The 15,811-nt window shown below is 39.2% G+C and overlaps 1 protein-coding gene and 1 long non-coding RNA gene across 3 annotated transcripts; one reads left to right on the top strand and one right to left on the bottom strand.

Annotated features, from left to right (window-relative positions):
* The first annotated feature begins 6 nt into the window (after window positions 1-6).
* On the top strand, window positions 7-7,255 carry LOC133720960 (protein STRICTOSIDINE SYNTHASE-LIKE 5-like). The gene is made up of 4 exons (XM_062147451.1): window positions 7-664; window positions 6,123-6,430; window positions 6,513-6,645; window positions 6,798-7,255. Exons 1-4 carry the CDS (start codon window positions 278-280, stop codon window positions 7,077-7,079), a joined length of 1,110 nt encoding a protein of 369 aa, XP_062003435.1. The 5' UTR covers window positions 7-277; the 3' UTR covers window positions 7,080-7,255.
* LOC133720962 (uncharacterized) lies at window positions 706-6,129 on the bottom strand. Of its 2 annotated transcripts, XR_009852021.1 has the most exons (4): window positions 3,593-6,129; window positions 3,031-3,109; window positions 2,367-2,579; window positions 706-2,076 (listed from the first exon to the last, which is right to left on the bottom strand). It is a non-coding gene; the product is annotated as an uncharacterized LOC133720962 (long non-coding RNA). The 2 variants fall into 2 exon arrangements; XR_009852020.1 differs by lacking the exon at window positions 2,367-2,579 and having other exon boundaries at window positions 1,759-2,076.
* Window positions 7,256-15,811: the final 8,556 nt, after the last annotated feature.

A 15,811-nucleotide genomic window follows, 5' to 3' on the forward strand; every position in this document is an offset into this window, starting at 1 on the left:
TTGGATCTACTGCAGGACATGCAGGACATGCATCTATATTCTATACTATTTAACATAAAATATATCCTAATTAACATAAAAAAAATCAATGATGCACACGTTGCCTTATATAACAAAACACTAGGCTTTCTCCGCTGTCCAAGCACAAACATCCATTTTAACTTTCTGTTCCTAGTTGCCTCCATAACTCGATCGCCACCCAATCCACAAGTCAAGCAACCAAGGCTCACCTTCCTCTGCAACTCAATCCACCAGAAGATCGTTATCGATCATCATCATGGCCCTCTTAAACACTCTCTTTTTCTCAATACTGGTTCCGGTGGCGGCGGCTGTGCTCCTCTACCAGCTCGACTCGTTCGACCCGGCTCCTCTGCCGCTTCACGAGTTGAGTGAGCAAGTCGCGGCTGCCCCGAGGCACAATGGTCACATGCTCAAAGGGTCGGAGTTTTTGGGTGTTGGGACTTTAGCAGGGCCAGAAGACGTTGCTTATGATTCCAAGTCGGGACTCATTTACACGGGATGTGCGGACGGGTGGATCAAGCGAGTCAAGCTGAACGAGTCGGCTGATGACTCGGTGGTGGAGAACTGGGTTAATACCGGCGGGAGACCACTCGGACTCGCTCACGAACATGGCGGAAAGCTTTTAGTAGCTGACGCGGAAAAGGTCAGCGTCACTTACTGTCCTCAACATTTAACACATGCAAGTTTCTTTGTTTTTGTCTGTTGCTTGTCTATATGTTGTAATCATGTGTTTTTTTTTCCATGAAAATATCAGAGAAATTTTAAATACACACTCCAAACTATTTAATACACATCTCTATTATTTTATATTTCAAATCAGATTTTATAGTTAGATTAAATGACTAAAATAGATATCTATGTATTAGAAGAAAAATAATAATAATCATATATTCCTTATATAATCCTATAATTATAAACACAATAAATTTCTATACATGCATCCTCATTTAAAACAAGAATAAAGTTATAAACCATCTAATGTAAATTTTTCTTAAATAAATTGTAATTAAATGGAGTGAGAAACCATATATTTAGAATTTCAAAATCAGTGGCATTAAATGTTTTTAAAACAAATCGCTTTACTCCCATTTTTAGTTTTTTTTCTTTCTAAAAGTTATGATTAGTCAATTTATTATCTAATATAAAACATCACAGGTATAAAACTTTGTAAATGTTAATTTGTTTGACCATCCAATGACAGTTTCGTAGTTCCGCCGTTGTGGAGAAACTACTGATACAATTTTAGTTGAATGTTCGACTCTAAATTTTATATTGGGCTAAATACTGGTTACTACCTTATGGTTTAGGTCCAAAATCAATTCAGTCCCTGAACTTCTAATTTCATCAAAAACACCCCTGTACTTTCAATTTTGATATAATAGGTCCAATTTGTTAATATTCAGTTATGGGTTCAACTTATAGTTGGATTATTTGTTGAAAAACTTTTTATTTGATAGATTTCTAATAGTGAGACTCACTCCTAAATTGACTATGCATGCCACCTCAACACCACATCATAAAACATAAGCCATATATGAGCCACGTCAACAAGTTAAATGACTCAATTATCAGAAGATGAACAGATTGGACCTATTAGATCAAAATTGAAAGTGCAGGGGTGTTTTTGATGAAATTAGAAGTACAGGGACTGAATTGATTTTGGACCTAAATCACAGGGTAGTAACTAGTATTTAGCCCTGTCACGCCCCTGATTTTTAACAAAAATAAAAATCGATATATATAATCTCATAATTATACATGCGTGAACGTTCAGTCATCAATACAAATACCTGGAACATCTTTCCCTTAAAACAAGTATATACTGATGCCCTGAACCAATCCAAGTTAATATACACTCGCTCCACAGAGTTATATATTACACAAATTTACGAATTAAATTGTCATCACAAATTAAAACGTAAATGCTCCTCAGAGCTTACTACATAGCGGAAGTCATACACTGGCAAAGCCAACAAAATTTGCTTCCTACCCGTTCTGCTGCCAACAAGCTACCTCAGCTTCAGCCACGATTTTCCTGACCTGCAAGATTAACCCCTACACCGTTTGAATGGTACACCGGGGTTGCCAAACAACAAACCCGGTAAGCTTTTGCAAGCCCGTATGAGTAACTCATGAACATCAATCAACAACTCACACCAATCTACTTAAGGAACACATGCAACCATGATTCCTTCTAACATTCCATATCCTTTCCACAGAAAGGACAACATGAGTCACCGCCGTGACAATGTTCTATTTGCTAACTTAACCATCAAGTAGCAATTCAAGCCTCATCTAGACAATTAAAGAAGAATACCATCGGAACTCTCCTTTAAACTACATACCTATGAGTCTCCAGCAACCTCGACCGTTACTCCCATAAGCTATCATGGCAGACAGACTAGAGCTCTATTAAAATCGTAATCACCAAGGACGTGATTACCTATTTCCTGCCTTGGTCACCATCTGCGACCTGTCACCATCTGTGACATATGATTTCAGACCCCGTCTGATCATGAAATCAAACATCAAGGTCGCCATCTACAACCTGTCACCACCTGTGACATATGATCTTTAGACCCCGTCTGGTCTCAAAGTCAAACGTTCAGTAAGTCACACCTGACCTAAAACGTTACAATTATCTAATTTCAACTTTCCTATCCCTGCTCACCATCTGTGACCCTTGGTACAAAGACCAATACATTTAAATGAGTCACGCTTGACTCAAAAATGTAACATCAATTCAATACTTTTCAAACAATAGAAAACATCTTTTTCTACAATATTGTTTCCATGAAAAGTCACATTCAACAATAATATAAGCATCATCATGCATATTATTCATCAAATACCATCCACAAGAATATATATATTTCACGTAAATATATATATACGTAGTCATTCGCTCAGGAATGCCTACTAATACCAACTATAGTTTGCAGTTAATTAATTAACGCCAAAACAATAATGGTACTTCTGTTCATAAAGATCCTTGTGAGATTTACTCACCTCGAATTCCCGCTGCGTCTTCAACCAAGAACAAAGCGGCCAATCCGCCAATTAACCGTCCAAATACTTCGTCAAGTACCTAATCACAAAAGGTTTCCACTTAGTAACGATTCACATTTGATTTAAGTCCGAAACCCCTGTTTTGAACTAAAATCCCAAAAGTGGCGCCAATCGAGGCAACACCACATCCAAGACCTCCCCAAGTCTCCGGAATACGTCCACGATCGATGTGTCCAAGCCACACGTCGATCCAATGCTTAAATCCACAAGGATTTGAATAAATTCACCGATATGAAACGGTAAAAATCATATCAATTTGATATGAACTCCAAAATTTGCATATTATATATCGAAACACTCGTATCGACTAGTAGAAGACATATAATACCAGAAACAGTCCCATACATGGCCGGAACGCCGCCACAGGCGGTGGTGCACTGCCGCCGGCCAAAACTCAATATTTCACAAAACTCCCAACATCAAAAAGCTTCATCTAAGCATGCTTGTGAAATCTCATAACTAACTCGAAGTCAGAAAACAACCATAAGGGATCGAAAACTACCTCACAAGTCGTGAATAGTAATCCAAACTGAGTTGATCGAGTTTTCACGTGAATCCTTCCAAACAACCACCACAGATCGCACAAGGAGGCTGCTGCGAACTCCCTAGGCCAAGGTTGAAGCGCCGCCGACGTTGGAAGCTGGAAAACCAATCGGGTCCAAAAACACCCAACTGCACCGCCTTGCAGCGCCGCCGCGGAGGAGAATCGGAGCTAGAGGACACCAGAGGGACGACCAGACGGAGGAGGCGAACTGATCTGGAGAGTTTTCGTCGCCGGAGACCGCCGCAGTTCGCCGGAAAAGTCGGGTCGGATCCGCCGGGTTCGGGTCGGGTCAGACGGAAAACTCAGATAGTGAAGGTATCGACCGAGAGAGAAAAGAGAGAGAAAAAAAGGTTTCCGGAAATGGAAACTGAAATAGTGAAAATAATTTCTGATTTTCTCTATTTATACTAAAACGGAAAATTCTTCCGATAGCCATATCTTTCTCATACGAACTCTGATTCCCGCGTTCCGCATGTCCACGAACTCGTATCGACGCGCTCTACAGCTTTCATGAAGGAAGTTTCCCGAGAATCCCAACGTACCAAAAAGTCAAACTTCACACGACCCCTTAAACTGTGAAATTCAAATAATTATACGGACGAAAATCATTCCACTTCACATACAATCTACGAATAAAGCACAATAACAATTATTCGTACAACTGGTCCATTATTAATTACCAAAATTAAATAACAGAAATCCAGGTCATCACAAGCCCTTTTATATTTGATCAATATGGTGTTTGGTGGATGAGAACTCAAATAAAACAAAATATATTTTTAAGCATCTATTTGAAGGGAACAATAATGAATCCTTATGGATTTCCCAAGGTTCGAAAAATCGCTAGGCGCTAGTCGGGCGGTGGCCAGGGGACTAGCGCCCAGAAGCCTAGGCAGCGCCTAAGCGATTTTGTATTTCTTAATTTTAATTTTTATTATATAGCTTTTATTTACAAAAGTTTTTAGTTTTTTTTACCCATTTTTCTTTTGATGAAAGTTTGAACCGATGATACAAAATGCTAATTTGGGCTGAAAACAAAAATCAATTCGGTAATGGCTCATAGAATGAGCCCAAGTAGTATTTCTCACCAGTCACGTGCCCAAATGGTCATGAGGTCAAAATAATTTCATCTCATTAGTCAAGAAGAGGGCACTTCGTAGTCTCCAACTCTCTCTCTGAAGCAAAGGCCATGGATCACGCCCAGATCATTCTTCTAGGGTTACCACTCTTCCTCTTCTGCTTCGATGTCCTTAACCTCTTCACTCTCCGGCCACCACCGCCACCTTCTCACAAGGCTCCCCATCAAATCCACCACCATGACCACCTCCAAAACAAACCACCTCCACTCCCCAAAGACACCCTAGATTTCCCCTCACAAGTATTCCAAGCTCTTTCGCTTCTGTAAATTTTGATTTTTTTGCTCTCTTATGCTAATTTGCATCGTCTTTCCTTGACTCGATCAATTTCAGAAACCAAGCGCTCCGGCGTCGGCAACACAGACCACCTAGCCGCCCAGATCACCCAGACCGCCCAGACGGACGCCCAGGCCACCTAGACGGCCGCCTAAATCCTATCAGCCTAAGGCATCCGTTTAGCCATTAATATCCTCGGTTTGCTGCCGCCCAGCGCCTAGGCGGCCTGGGCGGCCCTTTTTTCTCTACACTGGGATTTCCCAATAACTAACACAAGTAATTAATATGGTCAATTATAAAACATTAATATGTTAATATATACTAATCAAATTAAATAGTAGCCTTAATGTAGTTAAATAATAGTGTATTTCATGGTTTTTTTGTTTAAGGATATTTGAGGTAATATGGGTTGTGTATTTAGTAAAATATTAGGATGAGAAATTAAATGGTAGGTGTATTGAGTAAGGAGTGTGTATTAAGTAATTAGGGGTGTGTTTAAAACTTATCAAATATCGATCATGTGGCCGAGTCATGCCTTGTTGATCAGCTGACTTGGCTAATATTGTAAAAGTTATGGATTCAAATATCATTGACATCAGAAATGGGTGCGTAGGTTGGGGATAAAAAAATTTTTGATCATGCTAAATCATTTAGTTATTTTGGAAGAAAATGTAGAAACCAAAAAAAAAAGGAACATATGTTGGGAAAAAAAAATGCTGATTTACTCATTTACATGGTATGACATGTTAATTCATATTTCCTTATTGACATGGTGTGACATGTGAATTCATAATTTTAAAAAAAATAAAATAAACTAATGCTCATTTATAAGGTGTGACATGTTTATTAGTTCCTCAGAGTCAAACTATTTAGGAAACAAGTTTCATTCTTAATTCTACGGAAGTGTCTGCCACGTTCTATAAAAAGTCACCGTCATTCCCCTTGTTTAAATTTTGTATTAATAAGAAAAGAGAAATATATCAAGGAGAGGTTACCAGGGGAAATACTATTGTTTGCTTTTATGATCATAGACATGGGTTATTAACCAAATGTGGGAAATACTAAATACTAATCAGGGGCTATTAAGAATAGCTGAGGATGGAGCAGTGGAGCTGCTGACAGATGAGGCTGAGAGTGTAAAATTCAAGCTAACAGATTGTGTAGATGTAGCGAAAGATGGTATGATTTACTTCACAGATGCTTCATATAAAAACGGCTTACAAGACTTCATCTGGGACTTTCTAGAGGGCAGACCCCATGGTAGGTTACTCAGCTACAATCCGTTTACCAAAGAGACCAAAGTGCTCGTCCGCGACCTCTACTTTGCTAATGGAGTAGCACTCTCTCCGGATCAGAATTATGTGATCTTCTGCGAAACTTTGTTGTATGAAATATCTCTTAAACCCTCATATAGCTAGAGTGTTGGATTTGTGATTTTGTATTAATAGTTGATACATATGTTGCAGGAAAAGATGTAGAAAGTACTACCTACAAGGCCAGAAGAAAGGGAGCATAGAGAACTTCATTGACAACTTGCCAGGCTCTCCGGATAATATACGATATGATGGGGAAGGCCATTACTGGATCGCAATACCTACGGTGATTATTTTTCCTCTCATATAAACAAGGAGCTAGCATACATTGTTATGAATTCATATACTTTGTTCATTGTTATGAATAAAATAATGAGGAATATTTAATCATCATATGAAATTCATAGTTCATTGACATTTTTTGTGCCAAATTGGCAGGGGACTTCAGCTATTTTCGATCTAACACTTAGGTACCCTTTTATCCGAAAAGGGCTGGCAATCGTGGAGAAGTATATAGTCAGCAGACCATATAAGGAGAAGAATTCTGGTGTACTTGCTGTGAACTTGGAAGGGGAACCTACAGCCCACTATTTTGATCCAGATTTGTCACTCATTACAAGTGGGATCAAGATCGGAAACTACCTCTACTGCGGCTCCATTCTCAATCCATACATTATCCGCCTAGATCTGGAACAACATCCTGCACATACCACTACATAAGCTTCAATCACCAGAAATTTCATCCATAGTTAATGTACTATTTCTTGTTCTCCTCGAAGAGACATTTGCCTGTTCAATTTCATTTATAAGCTGTCCTTGCTGTATTTGAAATGCTGTTCCCCACATTTGCTGTAGTGACCTAGAGGTCATCTTCAAATGCATCTGATTAAGGAGTAGCCCTTGTTGTAGTTTTCGGGTTTCTCATTGTCAGTTAATTGTAGTGGCATAGCTTTAATATATTGAGCAGTCGGTACGATGGCTCAAAGATCGTAGAATAACGCTAATTAGACCTCAATGAGCTTCTCAAAATTATAGAATCTGAAAATTAATTAGATATTGTTGTAAAACGAACATAAAAGTGTTCCAGAAAATGGAGAGAGCTTTTCTTCAAAGAACTTAAGAGAGAGAGAGTTTAGATGCAGAGGAGTGTAGTATGTTCTGTATTCATCTTCTCTCAATAGAAGGGTTTATATAGGAAGATCTTTCTGCAACTCTACATGGTTTCTGCTGCTCTACTTACTGTTACTTCACATGGCTTCATGACACACAAGCCAACATAATGATTACCCTTTACCTATAGCCATCATGATTACCCTATACCTATTTACATGATATGGCCAACATAATAATTACAACACTTCCCCTTGGATATTTCATGTCAATAGTGTTGCCTAGGTTGTGCGCTTCTAAGTTGCCTCATCAAAAACCTTGCCAAGTAATAAAAACCCTGTGGGAAAAAACAACCTTGGTCGAAGGAGAAAAATAGCACAACACGCGTGAGTGTGGAGTAGTAATATCACAGCTGCGGAGATAAGTGGAGTCTTCTTATCAGCATCATAAGTAGGTAGTATGTTTACGAGAGGGATGCATTAGAGTTGCTACACCAAAACCTTGCCCGGTAAACCCAATGGGAAAAACCCGGGTCGAAGGGAAAAGATGAGCAAATGCATATATGTCGAATCAAAGCATCTTCAGGATGTAGTATAAGTGGGGCGACCATGCTAAAGATGTGCCTCGTTAAAACCTTGCCAGGTAACAAAACCTAGTGGGACAAAATAACCCTGGACGAAGGACAAAAAGAGTACACGATGGTCAAGTGGGTATGCTTCGGATACTCCCCCTGATTTCAACTCCCCCTGAAAATTACATGTTAGAAAATTTAGATAATTTACATAGACCAATATTTTGTACATGCTTCTGGAATGTAGACTTTTGTAGTGACTTGGTGAAGAGGTCTGCGCAATTGTCTATAGATCGAATATGCTTGACCTCAATCTTCTAATGCTCTTGTTGTTGCTGATTGAAGAATAATTTTGGTGCAATATGTTCGGTGCCGTCTCCTTTGATGAAACCTGTCTTCATTTGCTCGATGCAAGCAGCATTATCCTCGTGGATAGTGGTTGGTTCATCAATGGTGGAATGCAGCCCACATGTGCTTTGTGATGGCTCTCAACCATATACATTCATGTACTGCTTCGTGAAGAGCTAGAATGTCAGCATGATTCGAAGAGATAGCAACAAGGGTCTGTTTTGTAGACCTCCAAGAAATTGCAGTATTCCCAATGGCAAAGACATAACCAGTTGGGGAATGCGCCTTGTGTGGGTCTGATAGATAGTCTGTATCAGCATATCCAACAAGGCGAGCATCATTCTGAGGATCAAGTGGGTTTGATCCATTCCTTGATGCATAGGGATAGAATAAGCCCATGTCCGCCGTACCTCTACGGTAGCGAAAAATGTCTTTTATGCCATTCCAGTGGCGGCGTGTTGGCGCAGAGCTATATCTAGTTAACAAGTTCACATCGAATGCGATGTCCTGTCTAGGGCATTGAGCCAAGTACAATAATGCGCCTATTGCACTTAGATATGGGACTTCTGGCACCAATATCTCTTCGTTATCACCTGCAGAACGATACGGTTCTCTCTAGACTTCGGACGACCATGGGTGTGCTTGCTTTTATCCTTATTAAAGCATATTAACATCTTCTGGATGTAATTTGGTTGATGGACCAAAATTTCATCTGCACTTTGCTCGGGCTCCAGGTCGAGACAATAATTTGTTCTCCCAAGGCCTTTCATCTCAAATTCCGACTTCAGGTGCTTTGCAGTTTCCTTGATCTCTTCAGGAATATCAATCAAATTCATATCTTTGACATAGACCGCCATAATTGCAAACCCGTAACTTGTTTCCCTAATAAACACGCATGGGCATAGTATATTATTCACATGTCCCATCCCGACCAAATATTCACTTAGACGGTTATACCACCTCCGTCTAGATTGTTTCAATCCATCAAGTGAACGCTGCAAAACTAATGAAGAGCGTGTTCCGTGGTCTAGAACTTATTTGCATCGGGTATATTAAGTCCTTCAGGAAATTTTATGTATATCTCTGTATTATGATCCCCATAGAGATAAGTTGTGACCACATTCATAAGCTGCATATTCAGTTTTTTTCGGAAACTACCAAACTGATAAGGTAGCTGAACGTTATGACGTCCATTACGGGAGAATACGTCTCCTCGTAATCAATCACAGGGCGTTGAGAAAATTCTTGCGCCACTAGACGAGACTTGTGTACCACAATCTCGTTTTTCTCGTTACGTTTCTTTACAAATACCCATTTAAATTCTACGGGTTTAACATGGGGAGGTGTAGGAACAACAGGTCCAAACACCTTTCTCTTTATCAAGGAATCTAATTCGACCTGGATTGCTTATTTCCTTTTTGGCCAGTCGTCTCTTCGTTGATATTGATCAACAAAGCAGGGTTCGAGGTCATCGCTTATTATAATTTCGGTGGCCACCGCAAATACTAATATATCATCGATGATAATCTCAATCCGATTCCAAATCTCACTAAATTTACTGAGATTTCTCTATTCTCGGGAATGGGTTCAAATGTTGGAGCGTCCCCCAACATGGTCTCTTCTAGGACGTACCCATAATCCGGATTTATCTCGTGAGATGAATCAGTTTGAGATTGCGATGTCAAGAAGATTCATTTGTGCTGAGTTTACCCTCTTCTGGGGATAAGAATCTTTCGAACCTAATGGTCTACCTCGCTTCTGGGCAGGGACATGTGACTGGTTAGCCGTCATGGTCGTACCTCGTCCATCTGGGACGACATGTCCTACGGGGACGTCTATCCTTACAGGCATATTTGCAGCAGGTATATGTGATCTCGTCACTTTAGCTAGATCAGAGAAAGCGTCTGGCATATTTTGGGAACGGTAACGTTCTTATCTCCCCCTAACGGCGGGAAGACTGTCTCATCAAAGTGACAATCCGCAAATCTAGCGGTAAAGAGATTGTGGCGGTACAATTGGCACGAGGACTGCATACCCAAATGCGCGTAAGTGCGAAACGTCAGGTTCGTGCCCAGTCATCAGCTGTAACGCGGAGTAAGGTCGGGTAGCAGTGAGCCTCAACAGGACCAACATGGCTGCATGCAAGATTGCATAGCCCCACGCAAAAACTAGAAGCTTGGTGTTCATTACCAATATTCTATTTACGAGACCATCTTGGGTGTGAACATAGGAAACTGTATGTTCAACATCAATCTCAAGGGATATGCAATAATCATCGAAAGACTTCGATATAAACTCTCCGGCATTATCAAGTCTTATGGACTTTATGGGATAATCCGAGTGGTGAGCCACAATTTCATGATCTGGGCGAGAGTTTAGCAAAAGCAGCATTTTCTTGTGGACAATAGTGTAACATGTGATCACTTTGTCGATACATCAACCAAAACCATGAAATATTTAAATGGTCTGCATGGTGGTTGGATAGGTCCACAAATTTTCCTTGCATTCTGTGCAGAAAAATTGTGTGTATATATACTAGTCTTTGCACATGATGGTCTAGAGTTTAACATTCCTAACGATCGAGCAAGTTTGGCATAATGTGTTACTAAACACAAGACCCTTATTCAGAAGGGGGTGCCCGTGTGATAAGTTGAGGATACGGTGCATCATACTTTGACCTGGGTGTCCCAGATGGTCATGTCATAGCAAGTAGTTGCTTGAAAAGTTAGCTTCTAGATAACATATTTCAATTTCTCCAATATACGCTTCTGGCCGCATATTCAAAGGTTATGAAAAGATATTACACTCATTTTTCTCAGTGGTTTCAACATGATAACCGTTGGTTCGAAAATCCTTAATACTCAATAACGTTCTTCTGGAACGTGGAGAATATAAGGTCTTATTAATGGTAAATTCAATACTATTGGACAACATAAAGTGGACTATGCCATAGCCCTCTATCAGGTTGGATCGTCCTGATGCAGTTGTCACAGAGGTATGAATAGGCAATAAGTTTGAAAATATCTCCGATCTGGGAGTATGGTGTGCATAATAGCACTGTTAGCCAGACAACAAACTTCCCCATAGAATATGCCTATTCATTTATTTAATTCAATGGATCACATGTATAAATAAATTTATTGAATTAAATATATTCGAACATAACCACATTTCTATAATCCAAAATAATTGAAAACATAAATCACCAAAATCTGAAGATGTTTCATTCATTAAGATGAAAATATGGCACAAGGGGCCAATTATATCCATGTCTTCGAGTTCTAATTCTCGGTATGTTTAGTAACTGCCTGAAAATCCATGATCTCTAGTGTGGAATCGATGGGAAATGACTCTTCAATAAAGTTGGTATTTCGAGTTCCGCGACCGGCGTAATACTCATCTACTGCTTCGGCTATCGCACAGCAGGTGCGGGACCAGTAGTCAATTCCTCCACATCGATAACAAAGATCATGCTGATTTTTGTGGCAACGAGCCAGACCAATGTTCCTTTCAACTCGGGCTTGCTGAGCTAGGGCATCACAATTCTCACCACATGGGCCTTGACCATGTGGAGTTGGATTACGTGCTCCTTGGCCTCTTGGGCCTTGGCCACCTGACTGATGGTCATGTGGGTTATTTTCCTTCTGCCAATCATATCTTGCTTCAGGCAAGAAAATGGTCATTTGATTGTTAAAGCGCTCTTCCAGAGCGACCCAAAGAGTCTGTGCATCCTCTTGATCGGATACTCAACTTGGAGTGCTTTCTCCATATGTTTCTTTATGAAAATTATGGCACTCGCCTTAAAAGCATCAATGGCGACATTGTCGACATTGTCAACATTGTTTATTGATCTCATCTTCGTTGCAGTTAGATGAATTATCACATTTGAGTCCACTTTAGATAGTTTCTTCCGGAAACCTCCAAAGCAACAAAGTCAAGTTTGTTGAGATTTGACATTTCTTACAGGAAAGGAACAAATAATCTTAGTGCTTTGGGTAGTATCGTCCATAAGCAACTAATAGGAATTTCAGGTTCTATAACATGATATGGAAAATCGGATTAAACATGTAAAATCTACTGGTTTTATCATGTGTGGTGAATTTATGAAGGAAACTTCAAGTTTCTTAAATGGCATTATCGAAACTACAGGTTCGATATGTGTATGAACTACTGGTTCATTTAGAACTTCTAGTTCATTAGGTACCTGCATTTTCTACACATATATTCTAGTGCGAAAATTTAGACAAGTAACACAATAATATTCAATAGAGCAAATTGAAATAATATCTCACAAATTGAATAAATGGAAATCACAAATCAATTGAGATATTAATTGCATGCTAGTAATATAACATATTAATTATCACACAATTATGTGAATAAATGCTTCTGGCAATTAATTACACATATTAGATATGGTGAATCTATTTACAATATCAAATCAATTTTCCTTTCATTTTTGATTCTGCTGGACCAAATAAGGAGTGGGCTTGATAGTGAAGCTTATCGGGCTTAGTCTGCGGGCTTGTGACCCGGCCTTTCATGCGTAAGTCAAATGGTGTGTGAGGCCTGCTGGGCTGCTAGGTCCCGCAGAGGGAAAGTGGGCCTGCTGGGCTCAGGTTGGTCTGCCAAAGAATGAAAAGTTATTATTCAACCCTTTCGGTAACTCCAATTGAATACGACCAGGTAAGGAAAGATGAGGTTTAGGTGGAGCGAGGCTCTCTTAAGTACACAGCCTCATCTGAACCTTGCCTAGACATCGCATCCAACTGGATGAGCCTAGTTTGAGAAGATTCATAACTTTTGTCATGACAACATGTGGTGAGCTTCTGTTCTAGCCTTGTAACTTGGGTCTGAGCTTCTGGCTCGAATTTGTTGTTGTGACTTTGGGCTTGATTTGAGCTTCTGACTCAGCCTCTATTAATATTCACAATTATAATATAACCAAATTCAATATATGTTATTAAATCGTAACATAAATAAATTAATGCAGCGGTTATGTACCTAAGGAAATGGGTTCAAATCCCATTAATGCTTCTTGCATTTCGTATAGGTAATAAATTGGGCAAATGCTTATGGCATAACGTTTATGTAATAATCGCGTAATAATTTAGCCCATAATGCTTCTAGCATAAGGAATTATAATGGCATAATTCAAATTTGTGTAACCAAAAAATTAAGTCCATAATGCTTCAACAAAAATCACAAAAACATGATTGCAGCTTCTACTGAACAAAAGTCGAAAGACGAACTGAAACATTAAGCAAAACTACCCAGAAAAATACAAAAATTTACAGATATGTACTAAACACATAAGGGCTCTAGCATACAAAATTTGGTGAGTTTTGGAGTTGATTTACTATTTCAAATAAATACTGGAACACAGAGAACAGAAGGTAAAATGAAACAGCAAAATCGGTTTTTGTTTGGAAAAACCTACTTGGTTGTAGAGCTTGGTAGATTGACGTTGATTGAATGATGAACCGCCTCTTCTCTGCAACCCCAAGAGTTATTCACCTCGTCTTGGAAATCTGCAATCCGAATCCTAGAGCTATTCGTGCTGATAACGTGTTGTAAAACGAACATAAAAGTGTTCCAGAAAATGGAGAGGGCTTTGCTTCAAAGAACTTAAGAGAGAGAGAGTTTAGATGCAGAGAAGGAGTGTAGTATGTTCTGTATTCATCTTCTCTCAATAGAAGGGTTTATATAGGAAGATCTTGCTGCAACTCTACATGGTTTCTGCTGCTCTACTTACTGTTACTTCACATGGCTTCATGACACACAAGCCAACATAATGATTACCCTTTACCTATAGCCATAATGATTACCCTATACCTATTTACATGATATGGCCAACATAATAATTACAACAAATATTTATTTATAATAGGTTTGACCTTCTAACATTTTTCAGACCAAAAAAAAAAAAAAAGACCTAACATTTTGTTTTTTCAGAAGAATGAAAACAGAGGTCGACCTTCATAGTTCATTCTTTCAGTTGAGTATTTTTCTAAAACCGGAGCTTAATTTCTAAAGTCACAGTATCCTAGCTATAGATGTCAAAGACATCGAGTCAAAAATAGGTACCTACTCCATAGTTACAACTTACTAGTTTATATAGCAGGCAAACTAAGAAATGCTCTTGACACCAAATTTTGCATTTGGAATTCCTATTCAATTCTACTTATTTTTAGCATTTTTCTGGTCGGTTCACCGTGCTCAACCAAAATTTGTGAAGAGTCGTACATATATCATCTATATGATAGTTCCTTGATGCCTAAATCTTTCATAAGTTGTGAGAACTGGTACTCATTTTCACTCTGTTGAGAGGTGTACCATTCCATGCTCTACTGAGCACCATGCTTTGCCCAATGTAGTCTCTGCCGTAACCTGATCCTCGGTCGAGGCCATGGGGCTTGCATTGTTTACAGAGTCGGATCCAGGAGTCCAAGTTTAGTGGGGCTTGAACTTCTTAACAACGTGAAGAAAAAAAAAAGGAGAATCTCGACGGTGCGAGCAATGCCATTATGCCAATACAATTATAATTCACATATATGTAACACCTAAAATTACAATTATGAGAGCAATGCCGTTATGCCAAAACATTTATCAAAATAGCAAGATTTAAATATTTAATGACGGTATTACCTTTATTTTTTTTCAAGCTTTCTCAAAGGAATTGTGGCCCTCTGCTTCTGAGTTCTGAGCCCTTCTCCTCACTAACCTTAGTGACCGAGTGCAACTGGTACAATCATGAATCATACAAAGTTACAAACTGCAATTGAAGAAGAAATCAACATTAAATGGAAATCAAATTATCAAACCCATTTCTAACTACCGAATCAGTATCATTACCTTAATTAAAATCAAGTAATCAACATCAAGATCAAAAGGAAATTGAACTCATTTGACATTTTGACCATTTTAACCATCAAATCAGTTAGAAATGGATTCGGGAGTGCTCCAAGTCTCCAGCCGAGTTTGGCGGGGGGAGGAGGAAGAGGAGGAGGGGGTTCTTGAAAGGAGAGGAGTAGTCAAAAAAAAAAAACAAAAAGCTATATACCTAAAAAGCTCGGTGGGGCTTGAACCCAACCCAACATGTGGCTGGATCGACTAAAAGTGTAGTTAGTGGTAATTTGCTAAATTTTTAAACGCTAAATCGGAATGATACATAGAAGCGTCATATCAAGCACATAAAGATCCAAATCGGATAATAAGAGAGAAAACGCACCATTTTGACTGTTGGGTTTGGTTTTGAACACCTTGAATTGTAATTCGACAGAAGAGAGAACGTTCCCTTTATATCGTCTTTCATCTTTTTGAGTTAAGAAGAGTCATAACTAGGACTCCTCTCTTTTCTCTCAAGATCCCGCCTACTTTTCCCGCTTGTATGAGAGAATAATGAGAATGATAACTCGAAGAT

This window comes from Rosa rugosa, chromosome 7, assembly GCF_958449725.1.
Source record: "Rosa rugosa chromosome 7, drRosRugo1.1, whole genome shotgun sequence".
Lineage (NCBI taxonomy): Eukaryota > Viridiplantae > Streptophyta > Magnoliopsida > Rosales > Rosaceae > Rosa > Rosa rugosa.

What these genes read in the sequence shown, in the direction of transcription:
- LOC133720960 (XM_062147451.1), top strand. Translation starts at nt 278, where the DNA reads ATGGCCCTCTTAAACACTCTCTTTTTCTCAATACTGGTTCCGGTGGCG. An exon ending in TAGTAGCTGACGCGGAAAAG is followed by an intron (nt 665 to 6,122) that starts GTCAGCGTCACT and finishes AATACTAATCAG; the next exon opens with GGGCTATTAAGAATAGCTGA. An exon ending in ATCTTCTGCGAAACTTTGTT is followed by an intron (nt 6,431 to 6,512) that starts GTATGAAATATC and finishes CATATGTTGCAG; the next exon opens with GAAAAGATGTAGAAAGTACT.